The sequence below is a fragment of the Lathyrus oleraceus genome, chromosome 5 (assembly GCF_024323335.1).
Source record: "Lathyrus oleraceus cultivar Zhongwan6 chromosome 5, CAAS_Psat_ZW6_1.0, whole genome shotgun sequence".
NCBI lineage: Eukaryota > Viridiplantae > Streptophyta > Magnoliopsida > Fabales > Fabaceae > Lathyrus > Lathyrus oleraceus.
The window spans coordinates 181,126,638-181,147,794 of NC_066583.1; the positions used below are offsets into that span (position 1 = coordinate 181,126,638).

A 21,157-nucleotide genomic window follows, 5' to 3' on the forward strand; every position below is an offset into this window, starting at 1 on the left:
TTGGTTAAGATTCATGGATCATCATTTCTGGAGATTTTTGAGTGTTCTTGTCCAATAACACGATGAACGGTGTTGGTTTGATCTTCCATTTGCCTGGCCAGAGTTTGAATGTTGTTTGGCGCCACCGCTGGCCAATCAGGAAGCGCCATTGCTTCTAAGCGAAACTACGTCGTTTTGCTCAGTACCTTTAATATTACCATCGTGCCATTATCTGAATTTATTTATTATTATTTCATTTCTTTTTCTTTTGGTTATTTCATTTTGATGCCATGACTTAGAAAAAATCATAGAGACTTCATTTCTTGTCCAATTTTGGTGAGATTTTTTGCATTGTTCTTCTTGTAATGTGTAGAATTTTATCATGATTTTTGTGGAATTTTTGCATGTGTAGAAAATTAATTGGCCTAGGGTTTGTTTCAATGTATGCATTTTGTACATGTCTTGCCAAATCCTTCATGAAATAGTGATGTTTTCAAAGAAATGGATGAATTTTTTTGTGCTTGTTCTGGACTCATTGATGGTGATTTTCATGTAGAGTTTGTGATTTTTGGATACATGATTGATGAGATATGATTTTTTAATTAGAGGTGTGACAATTTGTGTCACACCAAGCTAGGTCAACTTCATGATTTTATTTAAAATGCCTAGGGATGATGATTTGAGCTGAAATTTTGTGTGAATGATCATAGGTATGTTGAGATCACATGTGATTTTTTCTGGATTTATTGATGGAGTTTTCCAATTGATTGATAATTTTCTTCTCTGTTGGATCATTTGGTGACATTGTGTGACACATGTTGGTAATTCATTTGTGAAATTCTCATAGTGTATTGGATGAATGTGAAATTTGGTATGGGGATTGTAGACACATTATAGGACATTGTGGTTTTGATCCCATTCATTTCTCAATTGTTGTCACTGTTTTATGATTTTTAGAAGTTGATGATTGTTTGGATGCCTTGTTTTGGCTTGTTTAAACTTGTCTGAACTTCTTGATTTTCATTGACCTACTTAATTTTGTCCAATTGAGCTGAAAATTGACATTCTAGGCCTTGAATATGTTCTGTTTAGACTTGAATTTTTGTGGAATTAATTGAATTGTTTTGGTATGCTTTTGATTGAGATCTTTCTGTTTGGTCATTTGAGGTTGCACATTGTCTAGTTTGTACCTTTTAGGTCATGAAATGATAATGGTGATTGATATAAGCATGGGACCAATTGTATTTGCTTTTAATTTGGTTGATTGTGATTGTGGATAATTTTCACTTGCTGTTTTGGATTTTTTATCTCCTTTGGACCCTAGGCTTGGCCTAGTGGTCTAGTTTCTCATGTTTGGTGTGGATTTTCAAGATGAAATGCACAATGCTTAAGGAGATTGCTTCAAGTCAATTTGAGTTGACTTATGAATTGTTTTGACTAACATTGAATTTGTGTTGTAGGGTTTGAAGCTTGAGTTTGAGCTCATGGCTTGCACTTGTGTGCATTAACTTGTGGTTGACTGTACAAATTAATTGATTAACATTTGTTGTTTACTGTTGGTTTGTCGGAGTACTGATGATACTTGATTGATTTCAGGTACATTTAGTTGCTTACAGTTCCTTGAGAACTTGCTTGCTGGTGCTTGGTTGTATAAACCAATTGAGGTAGAATTCCTATTCTCCATGTAGTCTGGAAGACCTGGCCTATTACTTGGCCAGGCAACTGTCTGAAGTCCTCCTTAAGAGGCGATGTTTGTGATTGTTTAACTTTGTCCCCAAGCAGGTAAAGACCTTGATTAAGGCATTTGGTGGATCATAGAGATATGCAGTCTATCTCCCACTATTCTGTTGAGTCGTCCCTCTGCTCACACCACTGTGTTGATGCATTGGGACACAAACCCAAGATCTTGTACATTGTACAGTTGTGTCAGAGTCTTTGAGTGTAGAAGGGTTCCATCTTTCTGAACCCACACTCCTTTGTCAGAAGCTCTCCCTGGACAGGGATAAGAGCTGTGAAGTCTGATCTTCACTCACCTTTCATCTGGCTTCACCTTAGCCCCTCAATGGCAAGGTTAAGAGCTAACACTACCCTTGTACAGGTGACTTGCCTTGGCAGTCGAACCCTTTGTTTGAGCCTCACTTGACTGGATATAGTGTGTGCTATGTGAATATTTGTTTGAAATGTTTGTTTTGATTTGTGGATGCTTGCATGCTTGCTTTCTTCCTGGATAGGATTAGCTTTCTGTTGTGCAAGTAGGTAGAAACCATAACATAGGGCAATGATGCATGATAACACTAGGCTCGAGTACAGCTCCCTGGTAGTGTGTCTTCCCTTTGTGTCTGGCTAGTCTTTCTCCCCCGTTGGGGGGAACTACGTCGCCCTGATCCTCATACCAGATGAGGTACGTAGGCAGGAGACCGTGCGAGGTCTCTCCGGGCACTTTTTTTCCTTTTTTGTGTGTATTTGTCTGACAATTGCTAGGCTCGAGTTCCCGACTCCTTAGCAACTTGTTGTTTGTTTGTTCTTGTTGTGTGCTTGGAAGCCGGTGTAAGTCCATCAAGTGGCATCTGGGTTCCAGTGTGTGTCTGTTTTGGTTCGGATGCTGATGTAAGCCCAGTGATTGGCATTCAGGCTCCATGTTTGCCTGTTTAGATGTTTGTGTTGTTTGGCGTGCGTGAGCCGAACTACAGTAGCTCTGATTCTCGTTCCAGACGAGATATGTAGGCATAGGATGCGATGTCCTAGCGAGCCCTCTTCCTCCTAACCCCACCTGTGTTGTCTTCTGTGTGTGTGTGTGTGGTGTTTTAGCAACCTTTTCTTTCTTTTAGAGCGTGGATCCCGTCGAGTACTACGGACGTGAGGGGTGCTAATACCTTCCCCTTGCGTAACCGACTCCCTTACCATTTCTCTTTGGTCGCGAGACCATGCTTTTTCCAGGTTTCTCTGAGCGTTTCCTTTCCCTATTTTGGGATAAATAACGCGCAGTGGCGGCTCTGTGTTGTTTTGTTTTAGCCCGCCGGTTGTTTTTCGCGGATGCGACACATGATATAAGTCCTGCCTGAGATATATAAAGCCTCTCCTATGAAACTTAAAGTCTCATCAATCGAGATACATATAGATTCTCTTGAGGGACTAAGAGTCCATTCGAACAGGAAACTTAAACTCCCCGCTTGAGGGACTTAAAGTTTCCTCATGAGGGATCCAACGTAAAGTCTCACCCAAGAGGCTAAAAACGACGTCTAGCCCTAGAAACTTAACATAAAGTCTTGTCTAAAGGCCTGATAGAAGTTCAGCCCGAGAGGTTTAACACCCCACATGAGAAACTTGAAGTATCATCAGTGATACTAACTTTATAACTTTGCTTGAGGGGTTGAGAGTCCCCTCGAACAAGCTTAATTAAACTCCTCACCTAAGGGACTTATAGTTTCCTCAGGAGAGGTCTAACATAAAGTCTCGCCTTAGAGATGTAACTAAAGTCTAGCCTATGAGACTTAACAAAAAATCTTGTTTGAGGGTCGGATAGAAGTCCCTCCGGAGAGGTCCAACGCCTCGCCTAATGGAGTTGAAGTCTCATCATCCGGGATAAATATATAACTTTGCCTGAGGGACTGAGATTCCCCTAGAACATGCAACTTGAACTTATCACCTTAGGTATTAGAGTTTCCTTGGGCAGGATCCAACATAAAGTCTCTCCTAAGATGGGCGACTAAAGTCTAGCCCAAGAAACTTAACAAAAATTCTTATATGAGGGCCAGATAATAGTTCCTCATGAGAGGTGCAACACCTCACTTAAGAGACTTGAAATCAACTGGGCTAAATATATAACTTCTCTTAAGGGTTTGAGAGTCCCCTTGAACAAGCTTAACTAAACTCCTCACCTACGGGACTTAGAGTTTCCTCGGGCGGGATCCAACATAAAGTCTAGCCCAAGAGGCGCGACCGAAGCGTAGCCAAAGCAACTTGACAAAAAGTCTTGTCTGAGGGCCTGATATAAGTCCCATCTGAGAGGGGCAATGCCCTGCCTGATTAACTTGAAATCTCATCAACTGAGCTAAGTATATAACTTCTCTTGAGGTATTGAGAGTACCGTCAAATAGACTTTATTAAACTTTTCACCAGAGAGACTTAGAGTTTCCTAAGGCAGGATCCAATATAAAGCCTCGCCCAAGAGTCACGACCAAAGTGTATCCCAAGAGACTTAACATAGATTCATGTATGAGGGCCTGATAGAAGTCATGCCTGAGAGTTTCAATGCCTCTCATGAGATACTTGAAGTCTAATTAGTCGGGTTAAATGTATAGCTTCTTCTGAGAGTCCCCTCGAACAGGCGACTTAAAATCCCTGCCTGAAGGACTTTGAGTTTCCTCAGTCAGGATCCAACATGAAGTCTCGCCCAAGAGCTGTGATCGAAGTCTAGTCCAAGAGACCTAACTTAAAGTTTTGTCATAGATCTTGATAGAAGTCCCTTCCTAGAGGCCCAACGCCTCTTCTGAGGGACTTGTAGTCTTTTCAACCATGATCAACGTATAAACTTGCCTTAGGGACTTAAAGTTTCATTTGGCGAGATCCAACTTAAAGTCTCACCAAAGGGACTCAACTTAAAGTATCTTATGACAATATCAACTTAAAATTCCCCCAAGGCTAATTCAATTAAATACTTAGCCCTTGTGCTTGAGGGACTATGTAGTGTTATATTTTCACTAAGGCATAAGAGGGGACTTATTATGTAAAGGTGATGAAGGCCAACAAAGGGGTGATGGGGAGAGTCCTTCGGCAGAGCCCCTGATTGCCCAAAACTGGCCATGAAGCTGCTCAAATGGAATTAGTCCACCCGAAATCATTTTCACTTGTCTGTAAGACTTGGAGATGACGTCTCCTATTAAAACACACCAAAAGAACAAGTCAAAAGTGGAATGACTCCTTCCTCTCCATGATCTAGTAGTGGGTGGAAGTAAATATCCTTAACCCTAGGCCCAAAAGCCTATATAAATACCTCATCCAAAGAATGAGGGAGGACATATCACAACTTACATAAAATACCCAAAGCGCAACACTTATGCACAGAGCCTCCCACCTTACATGAACAGGTTCTTTAAAACCATTGTAACATCATCATACAAGGCTTCTCGTCGTCGTGGAAAAGCCCTAACTGCGCCACAAATTTTATAAACCTACTAAGATCTCTGAGTATCCCCTACCCTTGGAGAGAGAGAGAGAGAGAGAGAGAGAGAGAGAGAGAATTCAGATACTCAGGTTCAAATTCAATTTAAATCCGCTCTTCTCTCTCACATAATGACTTGAGCGTTGGAGGGCTAACCTTGCAAGTAAGCCCCCACTCAGTCGCACCTAAAGCTCAAATCCGCTATTATCTCTGATCCTCACTTCATTTTCGGTTCCATCATGTAACCCGATGAAATACCGGAAATAACATTTTAAGAATAACAATTTAAACTGATTTTCTATTTCAAGTTTTTATAAAAAAAATTGTAATTTTTTAAAACAAAAATATGTAAACTATGAAAGTCATTAAAGAAAAAGCTCAAACAAACGGGCGCTATTGCACATTTTTCTTATTAGTTGTTTGTGCTTACATCTACAAAGTTGGTTGGATTAGTTTCTATTGATGTGTGCATTACTGCGGCTGAACTCAAAATAACTGCTACTACTAAATTTTAAGGTATTTGCTATTGTTATGTTTATTTTCTATCATGTATGTTGATTGATGTTACTACTCTTATTAACTTCATTTGTTTGTTGGAATTTTTAGTGTTGTGGTTGGTTTTTTTTACTGTTGTTGTTGGATCTTTTACTTAATGTTGTTAGACATTTTGCCGCTGCTATTACTGGACTTTCTATTGTTGTTTTTGGTTGTAGAACTTTCTACTGATGTTATTGTTGGATTTTTTACTACTGTTGTTGTCCTTTTTTTACCATTGTTATGTTGAAACCTTTTACAATTGTGTTAAATTTCCTTTTTGTTGCTGTTGTTGATCTACTGCTGCTGTTACATGTTATATTTTACATTTTTCTGCTATTAGACCAATATTGAACCAATAAATTTATGTTATTTTAAGACTAAGTGAAGTTTATTTGCTATTATATAATTTCTAGGTTATGAATTTTATGGAAATTGTGTGTTTTATGAAACTTTTAATATTATTAAGTGTTATTATATATATGAATGAATTTCATCAGATATTAGTTGATGAATTTAATTCAATTTAAGTGTTTGAAATATGTGAAATTGTTTTGAAGTGTGTAATAGGTATTTTAAATTGAAAAGAATATTTATTTTATACACAACCCGCAAATCCAACTTAACTTGTAAAATATCAGGTTGGTTTGAGTTGGTTTTGACAGTAAAATTATAAGAAAATTACTTTTCGCACCCTTAGTGATGCTCACCCACCATAGTTAAAAACCAATAATGCCCCTAAAATCTGGAACTTAAACTACAAACGCACCAAAAATGCAACCAATAATGTGTTCTTATTTCGCTTGGTATGGAAGTTAACTTCTGGATTACGTATCAAAGTTGACTTATGGATTTTTATGATATCTGTAGTTTGTATGATTTTGTCTGTTTTGTTCCCTGGGTTTGACTACTTTACTTATGATATGATTTTTCTAGTTTAATTAAAGGTAATATGTCTGACAACCAAGAAAGATTGCACATAATAGAGTGACTCAACATGCATCATTGATGTCACTTTATTTGATGTAGAAGTATCGTCTTCACGGATTCACGTCTCTCAGGCATCGTCTTCCAAATGCATGTGTCAATTGTTGCTGCCCTAAAAGCCCTAAAAATCCAACTTGTTGAACTTGTTATTGTCGTTCCTGATGTTTTTTTCAAAAGGCCCCTCATATACCTCGATACTTTAACAATTATGCATACTTTGTATAAATGACATAAAATATGAAGTTTATTAAATATGTCAAATTTATTAAAAAAATTATTGTCAATGAGAAAAACTTAATCTATCGAGGGTGGTCTGAAACTTAGCATATGAATTATCCACTGAGTTCTGAAATAAACATACTATGATGAGTTTAAAATATGTCTAGGGGTTAGTTCGAAAGTTAACTTCCGGAGTCACCCTTCCATTAATCTTTTGATAAAATGAGAGAGACTCACTTACGAAGTATTTTGGATGTATTATGCGAGTTCGGAAGTTAACTTATGGACTATTCTAAAGGCATTTTCAGGTTTCTTAAAGATGAATCTTAACCATTAAGGGTGAGAAAATGGACAACCCCAAAATTACAGGTTATATGATGAATTCAATCTATTGAAAGTTGAACAAAATGAATAACTTATTAAGTCAAACGTGATCCAACTCATTCAATATACACTATTATCAACCATTTATTTAAATTAATACATAAGTATAAATATATATTATTGTCGGAAATTGAACCATAGACAAATAACTTACCCAGTTAATTCAACCGGTATGTGCCAATTAAACTACCTCACTCACCATAATGATGTTGGAAAATAAAAAGTTTTTCATATTTATTTTAAAATATTTTACAATTGTTCAAAATAATACGTTAAACTATGTTAAACCTTTTCAAATAATCAGTTTAATATGACTATATTTTGGTGTGACTAAATTTTATTTTTAATTTCAAAGATTCAAAATGATAATGTATCATGGAATAAGTATTTAATTCTCTTTTAATTCGTATGGTTTAAAAGATTTTCAAAGTTCGTCTATATGACTTTTTTTTTACTTTCATTTTTTATTGCATTGATTTTTAGCTATATTAAATTTAAATTCTAAGGTTCACTTTATGAACAAATGTTCTTTCGTGCTTAATTTTTTTAATGACGAATTTGTATTCAATTAATTTTTGCAAAATAATACTTTTACAAAATTTATTTTTTATTAATTTGTTGGATCAAAGTAATGCAAATAAAGAATAATAAAGAATACTCTATCATTTACTATCTCCGTTTTTAATTATAAATCACTTTGAAAAAATATTTTGGGTAAATTGTTAATGAATTATTTGGGCGAATTATTTACACAATATAAATCGTTTATATATCAATGAATTATTAATTTTTTTTATTATTATATCCTTAAATATTTATTATTCTCTCTTTTATACCATAATTATTTCATTTCTTAATTTCTTAATATATGTGAAAAGTAAAAAATAAATTATAATAAAAAACGGAGCAAATATTTTTTTTAAAAAACAAACTAGGTATAAATATGGAAACAGAATTAATTTCCTCAATTTTAAATTCAAAATATTATTGAACAACTAATTAAATAGTCCTCTTCAATAAATATATATAAACATAAATTATCTTATTTTTAACTTATTTTAATTAAACTCAGTTTACTTAAAATTATATTTTATTAGTATCTAATTAAACAAACACTATATTATAGAAAACTTGATTTGTGATCTATCCATATCTAAAGTATAAACTCTATAGAGCAAAATATCACCATATATAAAAAGAAAAGTTTATTTATTTAGACAAACACTAGATAAAATTTCATTTTCGAATATTTTGCTTAAGTAACCAATATGATTAAAGTGGATTCTCAAACGGAGATCTTATAGGAAGAAGATGGAGTAACATGAAGAGAAGCACGAGCTTCAGAAGTAAACGATTCTGCCTGATCAGAAGGATTAGGAGTCTCTGGAATCTAATGACTCTTTTCCCATTGAACAGATGCGTGTTGAACAACCCTGCCATGCCTCAATTTATCATGTCTATCAACTATTGTATATGTAAGTTAAAGTAAGGCAAACCATTAGCGCAAACAAACAATACAAGTAAGAAAATAAATAAAAAAGACTAAGAAATTTCCGGAGATGCATCTCCAATTACTAAGAAACTAAACCGTTAAAATTTTTTGGAGATACATATTTGGTTACTGGGAAACTAAACCGTTGAAAAATTCCGGAGATGCATATCCAGAATTTTCTGCAATTCAAAAGTCGCGTCAATGACGTAATGTACCACATGCAAGCTCAAAAAAATTATTTTGATAATCAATTTCAACCAACAGACAACTAATACGCTATGACTAAACTATCTTAAATGTGATTTCGACTCATTTCTAACACTAATATTTGATATATATTCATTTACACAAAAACTCAAATATTTATCGAAAACTCGAAAAACTTACAAGATTTTAATATTTTGGATGAAGATGAATGATGTTATAGATGAAGATTGATGTTTCCTTAAGTTCCATTGAACTTTGTTGAATGAAATTTGACTTGATGTCGAGATGAAATTTGAGAGAGGTTGAAGTTGAGTTGAGTTTGAGTAATGTAAAATGGGGAAGAAGAAAAGTCTGAAGTGATTTAACTTCTAAAATGTCCCAGAGATAAATCTTCCGAATATATAACGTTAACTGTTATTTTGGTTTGTCCAAAGATGAATCTTTAGAAACGTAAGACATTTTTTTAACTTCGCATTAGGTCGATTTAAAGTAGAAATGTGTCTTTTATTATTTTACTTTTTAAAGTTGGTTTGACTCAGTGTTGCTAAATCCATTAAAAATATTTTGTATTTAAGGGGTATGTTACTTCTTGTTTTGTTATGGAGAAAATTAAACATATTTTAATTTTAATTTTATTTTTTCTTTGTCTTTTTTTGTTTAAACTCTAATTCATTGATAGTAGAAGAAAGACAAGGGTATAAATATAAAAACACAATTAATTTCCTCAATTTTAAATTTTAATTGTTCAACAACTAATTAAATAGTCCTCTTCAATAATATATTTAAACATAAATTATCTTATTTTTAATTTATTTTAATTAAACTAAATTTATTTAAATTTTTTTTATCACTAGCTAATTAAACAAACACTATATTGTAGAAAATTGATGAAAGGAATTGTGATCTACCTATTTATTTAATTTTTAATCTAAATTATCTTAAAATAATTGATATATTTTTAATTCAAAATTATTCAAAAAAGAATGTCAATTAATGTTCAATTAATTATTAATTCCTATTATTTTAAAATAATCGAGATAAGGTTAATTTAAATGCTTTAAAATTAATATAATAATGAATTATTTATCAAATATTTTTTTCATGAATTTACTTTAAACATTAAAACTATACCAAATCACATATTATTTTTTTTACATGGAAGAAACCCTTAAGACAATTTTTTTTTATCATTTTAAATAATTATCTTATTTTAAATGTTGTCCTATCTTTTCAAGTTAACTTTATAATTTAGAAATTAAAAAATTATTTTATAATAATTTAAAAATAGGCGTTCAAAATAAGTGTTATTCTATTTCTTTTTAAAGATAATTATTGATCCAAATATTTCTATAAACGACATTTTTTTATATACGGGAAACTTATAATATTTTAAAATTAATTATTTAATTATATAATATAACATTTAAATATTTTAATTAAGTGAATTGAAACATTTTAATTACTCGTCATTTCAATACTTTAAAATTTGGACAATTTCTATTTTCTTACTATACCTAATAAATAATAATCAATTAATTTGATCAATTTTATTATCATTCAATTTTTTATGATCAAATATCATAAAAGTCATTTATTGATTGTGGTAGTAAATGATTTTAAAGATTAATGACTCTATTTGATAAGACATTTTTTTTTAGCTTACGGCACCACTACTCTTTATAATTTATTTTAATTTAAATAAAATAATTATATATTAAATATCTTTTATGTCATTTTAATTTAAATAAAATAATTATATATTAAATATATTTTATGTCATTTTAATTTATGAATGAATTAAATCGCTAATTTTACCAAACACTTTAATTAGCTTATCAGTTATAAGTCAGCTGCCATAAACTATCGGTCATCAGCCATCAATTATAAGTTAAAAGTTATCAGCAAATTTATCAACCAACCACTATTTTTATCAAACCGAGCCAATGTAGTTTCACAATAATATGTGTTTTTTTTTTGTTTTATAATATAATTTTAAAATTTATTTTTTATAAGTAAAATATTTTTATAAACAGGAAAAAAATATATTGTTGATACAAATATTTTATAAATAGGAAAATGTGTATTACTGATACGAATATTTTTATAAACAAAAAAAAAATTGTTGATACAAATATTTTATAAACGAGAAAAAATATATTATTAATATAAATATTTTTATAAACGGTAAAAAGTATATTGTTGATACAAATATTTTTATAAACGAAAAAATGTGTATCGTTGATACAAATATTTTTATAAACAGAAAAAAATTATTATTGATACAAATATTTTTATATATGAGAAAAATTCTATTGTTAATATAAATATTTTTATAAACAGAAAAAAATTTATAGTTGATATAAATATTTTTATAAATAGAAAACTATTTTATTGATACAAACATTTTTATAAAAGAAAAAAACTCTACTATTGATATCTATGTAAAATATAATATATAATAATTGCATCTATCAATTTTATTTATTTGTCATCTTCTTTGTAAAACATATTCAGTATATTGACTATAATTACAAATATTATTAAAATATATATAATCAATAATATCAGATTTTAAATTTATAAAAGATATGTTGTATTTTTTTATGATAAAATATTAGTATTTATATAAAAAAAGTTATTTAAATATATTTTTTATAAAAAAAACATAAAACAATATTAGGATGAGTATACATATTTATTTCATTATGTAAATATACATAACGAGAAAAATGTGTCTCATCTATAAAAATTGATTAATAAAATATTCTTACAATAATTTATAAGGATGCCAAATCGGTATGCGCCGCATTTTGGTCCGTCCAACAAAAACTGCCAAACTTTCAAAAATTTATGTATGTCCCTTTAATACTTACGTCGGAAAAAATAGACAATTTATACTCTCTCCGTTCCTTTATAAGTGTCATTTTTTTGCAAAAAATTTGTTTATTTTTAATTGTCACTTGCAAAGTTCAAGGTAGTATTAATTACAATTTTATCAAAATTACCCATAGATAATGATTGCAGAGAGAGAAAAAGTAAAGTGAATGTAATAAATAATTAAGGGTATTATAAGTAAAAGAAGAATTATTGTTTGAAAAGTAACAATAATGATTAGCTTCCTTGGTATGTGTAAAAAGTCAAAAAAATGACACTTAAAAAAGAACGGAGGGAGTACATAATAAGACGCATTAGTCTAAAACCTACCCTAATCCATGAAAAATAACGTAAAACATATATGTTCGACAAAACCAGATCCGATTTGCCTTCCGTAATAATTTCTATCACTAATTCTGTGAATGTTAATTACATTTTAATATGATATTGGAAAATGTTTCACTTATCTCAATCTATTTTGAATATAGTCCAATTTATAAATTATAAATATATTGATTCACAATTATTATCTATTCATATATAGATCAAATTAATAATTCCCATCACACCATCCAATCCATACGGATGCACATATATTTTCTAGTATTATAGAAAACTTGATGAGAGGAATTGTGACCTATCTATTTCTAATGTCGAAACTCTATACAGCAAAATATCACCATATTTAAAAAGAAAAGTTTATTTATTTAAACAGACACTAAATAAAATTTCATTTCTTGAATATTTTGTTTAAGTAATCAACATGATTAAAGTGTGTCTGTTATTGAAACCCACTTTCTCTGTGTTTCTTTCCTACGTCTCCAAGGGACCACTTGCTTCAAGCTTTCACAAATATTTGCCTGCATGTATAAAAACACTCCTCAGTTGCGTGCTTCAATATATTAGTATAATTATACATATCTTAAGCTTTTTTTTTGTTTATGGAAAAAATATTAAAAAGTTATTTATACTATATTTAAAAGTTTATTATTTACACGTAAGAAAAGCCAAAAGTTGTAATGTTTTTTCTGAGGCCAGATAGTGAAAGTCATCTTTCGGTGCCAAACTGTTGCTGATGTTTCATTGCATTGACATTTGGATTTCAAATCCAAAGGAGTTTTTTTTTTTCATTATTTTTCATGCAACATCTTATAAAGTTGAAAAATAACAACAACAAATATTGTGCCTTGGTTTGTAGCCACCTGGAATATGATATATACATTTAGTCAAACCTCACTTTTTCACATGAATATTCAATATACCTAACACCTAATTAGCTGCTCTGCATTATTATTATTATTATTATTCATATAATACTGATAGTAAGTTAGTAACAAAAAGAGTTTTGTAAAAAGAAGGCAACAAAAGAAGGAAAAATGCATCAGAAAACTGTGACGAATACTACAAGTCAAAAATATTTCGAAGTGCTATATAAAATGACTTATATTGAACACAGTCATGTTACCTCCAATTTGTCATCAATAATTTCAGAAATTTTATTTAAAATTAAATAGTACTAATAAACTACCAATTTCTTACTGTCTATGAGAAATTAAATGGTATCATACCGACATTATTCGTAGCAGGTAAATTTGGATGGTCCACAATTAGCCCAACTCAAATGGTCAGTAAAAGGGAAAAGAACAGTAAAAAGACAGAGACTTATAATAAGGATCACAATAAATTGAATCAATTCCAACATAACTTATGATTCAAATATTGAAAATTAATTTTATTAATTAATTTTAATTACACGTAGTTTGGCTCATTCGATTTATTAGTATTATTTAATTTTAAATAAAATTTCTGAAATTATTGATGACAAATTGGAGGTAACATGACTGTCTTTAAAAAATTATTTTAGGAATAAGTTAATCCTCACTCTCTCTCAATATATATATATATATATATATATATATATATATATATATATATATATATATATATATATATATATATATATATATTAATTCATAATTATTTAATTGATTTTTTATATAACAAATATTGTTATTATAAAAGAAATACATCTAGAACGATAAGTAGAAAAAAGAAGAGTTAAATATTTTGTAAGTCTAAAATTATTTTTTTGTTTTAAGCTCCTAAATTTAAAAGCCTAAAATCATACCAGTTTTAAAATTATAATGACTCAAAAATGTATCCAAGAACTAGAAACAAAAGTTGAAACAATTATAAAGACAAAATATATTTAAAAAGAAAAGAAAAAAAAAAACACATCACTAATCTTAGAGTTTTCAATAATTTTCTCCATGTTCATCCTAACAAATGATATATAGAAAAAATAAAAAGTCTCAATCATTGATGGCAACAACTTGTTGATAATAGATATTAGTAAAACATTTGAAGATTATTTCTTGATATTATTGATAATTGAAGAGTAATTATAACATACCCACAAATGTGATTTGGTCTTAGAAATTGGACTTCCACCTTTAGTAGTCCGTGGGATTTTCACCTTACTATGATCCGAAAAGTCAAAAGTACCCTCGTCCAGTTCTCTGTTAATCTTCCTGAAACCAGTCCATCTACTAGACCCAAAATTGGAATTCCAGTTTTCCCTTGGAGTTCTATAAGAAGACGAGAATGACATGGCCCGGCCGACGTAAGGCCCATCTAAGACCGTTGTAGGGGAAGGCTCATCGAGCTTGGCCTCCAAAAATAACAACCTCGGAGGAAGTTCCAACGTTGTTCTAACGGTATTTTGGAGCTCCGTTTGGGTGTGGTGGTAGTGCCTTGGCTTCCCCGGTGCTTCCTCCCACTTGAAAGGAACTGAAATCATGGTTTTGGACGGTGACGTGGCAGTTTCCGATGACATATTGGTTATTGATTTTGTTTGTGGTAGTGATAGTAGTGGGTGTGTGTGGGGTTTTAAATAGAGGGAAGTTATATGGTTAAGAAAGAGAGTTGAATTATTTGGTTTTGTTTAGTGAGGTCGTTTGAAAAGTAAAGGAGATGAAATAAATTTGTGTTTGTTTGATTTGAGATTTGTAGATGTGGTAGGCTAGGTAGAGGGATGGTAAATAACTGTAGAAGAAAGGGAATGGAATAGCCCTTCCCTCTTATAAGGTAATAATAATTTAGGAATGGACAATCTTTCATAATCTTTGTGAGTATGTTTCTATTTTTATTTAAGAGATTAAAGGTATTTTAAAATTAAATGTCTGATTTGATGGAATATTTATTTTTATTTAAGAGATTAAAGATATTTTAAAATTAAATGTGTGATACGATGAAATACACATTCATGATTGAAAATATAAAAATATTTTAGATTCGGAGTGTATATTCTTTTTTTGGAACGGAATACCGCTTAGTGTTCGTGGTTCAGTTTAGAACGGTTTTGAGCTAAAAACTCTTCAATTCAAATATAAATTTATTTACATTTCAGTTTTGAATAATTGATTAAAAAAATCTAATAAGATCCAATCAAATTTCATGCAATTTAATTTAGATAAATTTTTAGATATTCAAAATATAAATTATATTTTTTTAAGATTCTAAAATTAGTAATAAATTATAGATTTGATATAATATTTAACATATAATATATTAAAAATTAATATTATCAAATGAAAATGATAAATAATAATTGAAATAAATGAAATAATAAAAATAAATAGATTAAATTAAATTGATAAATATTATTAGTTAAATAAGTATCATCAAATAATAAATTATAACAGCACATCATATTAAAAATAAGAATAAAAATATATACACGCGATTTTGTTCAATTTGGATCGATTTTGAAAAGTTAATCTGAAATTTGATCTAAACCGAGGGATTTTTACAAAATAATATCCAAACACATCTAATAATATTCAAAACTTTTTTTTTGCAGTTTTTGATTTTTAGATGCATTTGTGATTTTTATTTGAACCGGTTTGGATTTGAACACCCATATTATATATCTATAATATAAGAAAAGAAGAAGTTTTGGAAAATCCTCTTATGCCCTTCCCTCTTATTCTGCCACCACATCAAATTGAGGGCATTTTGTGTTTAAATGTAATTTTTACGTGTAGTTTATTTGGTGATGTCAGATACTTCTACTTAGTTCCAAACTTATTCAATTCAACTTTTTCACTTTTCTCTTCACCCCAATATCATATCTAATTCAATTTTTTTAAAATTCTTTTCTCCCACTTCTCATTTTTCACTTTCCTATTCTCTCATATTTCTCTCTTCCTCAATCCTTTTTTTCTCCTGCCCTCTTCATCTTCCCCTACGTCTTCCATATTCATCTTCCTTTTTCCTCTTTCTTCTTCATCTCTCTTCCTTCTTCCAACTTCTTCTTTAAAAATAAATCTCACTCTCATCTCTCTTGCAAACAAATATTGGAAACAATTTATTAAGAAAATATTCTCACCAATGAATAGATCTCCTCCTATCTTTTTTTCTTCTCACCTTCTTTCTTTTGCATTTCCATTGCTTCCTTTCTATTTTTTTATTACATTAAGTAAATTTTTTTAAATAAGTTTTCAGAAACAACAAAAATAAAATAAATAAGTGCATAATTTATTTACTTTTTTCTTCTTATATCTTGTTTAGTTTGATTAAGTTTTTTTTTTGTCGCTTTACTTATGTTTTATAAAAGAATAAAATATTTTTTAGATTAATTTTATTTTCAGATCTTAAAAAAATGATATATAAAAAAAGATAGATAAAATAGAAATATCTAAATATAAAATACAAACTTAAGAAGAAAAAGATTATAAAGACAAAGTTAATATTCTTTTTTGAAAAGAAAAATTTAGCAAAAATAGTGTATTTTTTTAAAAATATTTTAGAAACATGACAAAATTATATTTTATTATTTTTCTTATACAAACAATTTTCATCTAAAAGAAATAAGCGAGGATAATTGTTATAGTGACATAATAGAGAAATGATTTTTTATTTTATTTTGTAAAATTAAAATAAATACTAAAAAAGTGTTGTGTGAAATTTTGGTAGTTCATATGACAAAACACATTGTTCTAAAAATTTTAAACTTATTTTTTTTATTTGATTTTTTAAATCTTAAAATAATAAAATTAAAATAAGTAAAAATTTTCATTTATACAATAACTAGATCTAAAAATATATTTATTTAAAAATGCCGAAAGTGGATATAATAGAAAAAGTCCAATAAAAAAAAGAAAAAATGGAAAATATTATAGAGAAGTAAATTTCATATTTTGTTTTTCTTTAATTTATTGTTATTTGTTGTGAAAACGATGCCGGAATTACAAAGTAATTGGTTTCTTGATCGGTAAGAAACCCACAAGGATAGAAAAGAAGAAAAACAATAAGAACACAATGAAATTGGTTATAAACTATTATTCTTTACTTTCTCTTTGAAACAAGATTAGAAGTGTTATAGAATAGCAAATAACCTCTCTCATCCTAATTAGTATTTACATTATACAATGATGAGAGACTAGTATGCTATTTATAAGAAAACTAACACACTAAACTAATGAACTTTTACACACAAGCTCATTACACAAGCTAACTTAGAGAACAAGCTAACTTAAACAATTGAGCATAACAAACATGCACAATTCGATATGCTAACAATCCTAGCATACTTCGACTACAACATGTGAACAGACTTCGACGACATACTAATGATCACGTCGGATTATTGAACCAAGAAGCTATCCTTCGACCATACTAGAGTTCGATCCAATATCTCACAAATCTCCACCTTGAAACAAACTCTATAACATAAAGGGAACAAACTATCTTTCTTCATGCAACTTTATCAACTGCATACAGTGGAAAAACTTGCAACTTGGTAATATCTTGGTGATCATATCAACAACATTGTGATCTGTCAAAACCTTCAACACTTGAACTTCTCCACGCTCGATTACACCTCTGATGAAATGCAGCCTCACATTTATGTGCTTGGATCGCTCATGATAGGTTGAATTCTTTGACAGATGTATAACACTTTAACTGTCACATTTAACAGTGATAACTCGACTTTGAAGTTTTAGTTCCTTAACAAAATCTTCAAGCCACAATGCTTCTTTCACATCTTTAGTGAGAGAGATATATTCCGCTTCAGTGGTTGATAAGGCAACAACCTTCTGAAGTGTTGCTTTCCAACTGATTGTTGTGCCAAACATAGTGAACACATATTCAGAAATAGATTTTCTAGAATCCATACAACCTGCATAATCAGAGTCGACATACCCTTCGATTTATGCTTTACTATTTTCACCACATGCTCCACCATAAATTAGGACTCTGTTTAGAGACCCATTTATGTATCTTAGAATTCACTTCAATGCTTTCCAGTGAGCCTTTCTAGGATTCTCCATGTACCTGCTTACAAGACTTAATGTATATGCTATGTCGGGTCTAGTACAAAGCATAACATACATCAAAGAACCTACTATGTTAGCATATGAGATGGTATTCATATAAGTTCTTTCGACCTCAGTACTGGGACAATGATCTGTACTCAGCTTGAATTAAGGATTTGTCGGAGTCACAATAGGCTTTGAATTTGACATATCAAACATATCGAGAATCTTCCGTAGGTATGTCTCTTGAGATAAGCATAATTTCGACTGCTTTTTATCTCTTTGGATGTCAATTCTGAGAATCCTGGATGCTGCTCCCAGATCCTTCATATCAAACTCCTTATTGAGCTCAATTTACATCCTCGACATTGTTGCTTTCTATGAGAATATCATTCATATAAAGCAACAAAATAACAAATGAATTTCAAGGTAGAAATTTGAAGTAAACACAATGGTCGAACTGACTTCTAATGAAACTTATGTGTGCCATGAACTTGTCGAATCTCCCATTCCACTGTCGAGGAGATTGTTTCAGTCCATATTGCACACATAATCTTCCTTACCATTTTCTGCATACCCTTCAGATTGCCTCATTAGAATTGTTTCATCTAGATCTACATACAAGAAAGTAGTCTTCACATCCATTTGTTCCAGTTCTAGGTCGAATTGTGCCACTATGGCAAGTAACATTCAATGGACTTGTGCTTCACAATAGGAGATAACATATCATTAAAGTCGAGACCTTCTTTCTGAGTGAAACCCCTTGTGACCAATCTTGCCTTGTATCTATTCGATATCACTCATTCGGTTCCTTCCTTAACTTTGAAAATCTACTTACAGATGACTAACCTGGCTCCAACAGATTTCTTGATCAATTCCCAAGGGTGGTTATCATGAAGACACTTCAATTCATCATCAATGACCTTCATTCATTCAGTCTTATTTCGACTCCTGATAACTTCCTTATAGTCTCTAGGTTCTTCATCTAGAACCTCACTTGCAGAGATTAAGGCATAAGCTATGAGATCTGCATACCCAAGTCTTTGAGGTGGCTTGAGGAATCTTATCGGCCTATCTATTTCCAATAGGTAGTCATTGATAATTTTTTCATCTTCCTCAGTATCTTCAACATCTTATGCTTCTTCTTCAACTTGATCTGGGATACACAATTCAACATCGACATGCTTCACCAAAACATGAATCTCTTGTTTCATCTCTTCTTCAGATGTCTGTTCACTTCGACTAACGTCATCCATTTTCTTGAAAGCCATCTCAGCTTCATTGAAAACTATATCTCGACTGGTGATACACCTCCTGTGACCTGGCTCTGGGCACCATAGTCTATAAGCTTTGACTCTTTCAGGGTATCCCATGAACATGCATCTCAGAGCTATAGGTTCAACCTTGTCCTTCCTAATGTGAGCATAGGCTATGCATCCAAATACTCTAAGTTTGTCAAGATCTGGTGGATGTCCCGACCAAATTCCTTCAGGTGTCTTCATATCTAACGCAGTCGAAGGACTTTTATTTATCATATATGTTGTTGTCGAAACAGCCTCTGCCCAAAACACTTTCTTTAACCCAACACTAGTTAAAATGCATCTAACTCTTTCTAAAATGGTTCGATTAAACCTTTCAGCCAAACCATTTTGTTGGGGAGTACCTGCAATAGTTATGTGCCTTGCAATACCAGAGGCTGCACAAAAACTGTCGAACGCCTCATTGTAAAATTCAAGACCATTGTCGGTTCTCAACCTCTTGACCTTCCTACCAGTATGATTTTTGACCAGAGTCTTCCAACTTTTAAGGTTCTCAAAAGTTCCATACTTAGTCTTCTGGATGAATACCCATAACTTTATGGAATAATCATCAACTATGGATAAAAAATACCTTGCTCCTGAATGTGATGGACACCTCGCAGGCCCCCAAAGATCGGCATGGATGTAATCAAGGGATCCATGTGTTCTTTGTTTGCCTTTATTGAACTTCACTCTATAAGATTTTCCAAGTACGCAGGGTTCACAAAACTTCAGCTTTTCGACTTTGTCTCCACCAAGTAGATTTTCTTTCCTCAATTCGACCATACCCCTTTCACTGACATGGCCTAACCTTATGTACCAAATTTTTGTCTTCGACAAAGGTTTCGTGAATGCAACATCTGCAGAACCACTGACGACTTTTAGAATACTTTTCTCTCCTTGGAAAACATATCCTTTCTTCTCAAATTCACCAAAAGAAATCAAATTTGTCTTCAAATCAGGTACATACCTGACTTCAGTTAACAACCTTATTAACTCATCATGGAGCTTGAATCTCACAGATCCAACACCTGCAATCTTGCAAGCTTTATTGTTTCCAAGCAATACAAATCCACCATCTTAATCACATAGTTCCTCTAACAACTCTTTGTTTGGAGTCATGTGCCAAGTTCAACCTGAATCCATAATCCACTCTTTACTTGAGTTGCCGCTTGAAACCACAAGAACGTCAGATGAGTCGAAATCATCTGGAACAATGGATGCGTTACCATTATCTTTACCTCCATGATCTTTCAGGCATTCAGGGCACACTTTTCTTGTACGGCCCTCCTTCTTACAGTGATAATATCGAATACTAGATGCATCACCACTATAAGACTTCTGCTGACTTTTACCCTTCTTCTTGTCGAACTTGCCATCTCTCTTTGTGAATTTTGCCTTAACCGACAGACCTTCACCAGTCGAAGATGGCCCATGCTCCTTTCATTCGTTCAAACCCTTAGAGTACAAAGTTGATTGAACTTCTTCAAAGGTCAGAGACTCTCTTACATACAAGAGAGTTTCTTTGAAGTGAGCATGTGTTTTGGGCAAAACACACTATAGTAACAACGCTTGATCTTCATCCTCAATTTTTACATAGATATTTCCAAGATCAAGAATTAGCTTGTTGAACATATCCAACTGCTCAACAAGAACTTTGTCTTCACTCATCTTGAATGAATACATGGCTTGCTTCAGGTAG

At 31.3% G+C, this 21,157-nt stretch overlaps 1 protein-coding gene across 1 annotated transcript; it reads right to left on the minus strand.

The window, feature by feature from the left end:
* Window positions 1–12,501: 12,501 nt before the first annotated feature.
* LOC127081862 (uncharacterized) lies at window positions 12,502–14,951 on the minus strand. The gene is made up of 2 exons (XM_051022088.1): window positions 14,251–14,951; window positions 12,502–12,697 (listed from the first exon to the last, which is right to left on the minus strand). The coding sequence occupies exons 1-2, from the start codon at window positions 14,671–14,673 to the stop codon at window positions 12,605–12,607; spliced, it is 516 nt and encodes a 171-aa protein (XP_050878045.1). The 5' UTR covers window positions 14,674–14,951; the 3' UTR covers window positions 12,502–12,604.
* Window positions 14,952–21,157: the final 6,206 nt, after the last annotated feature.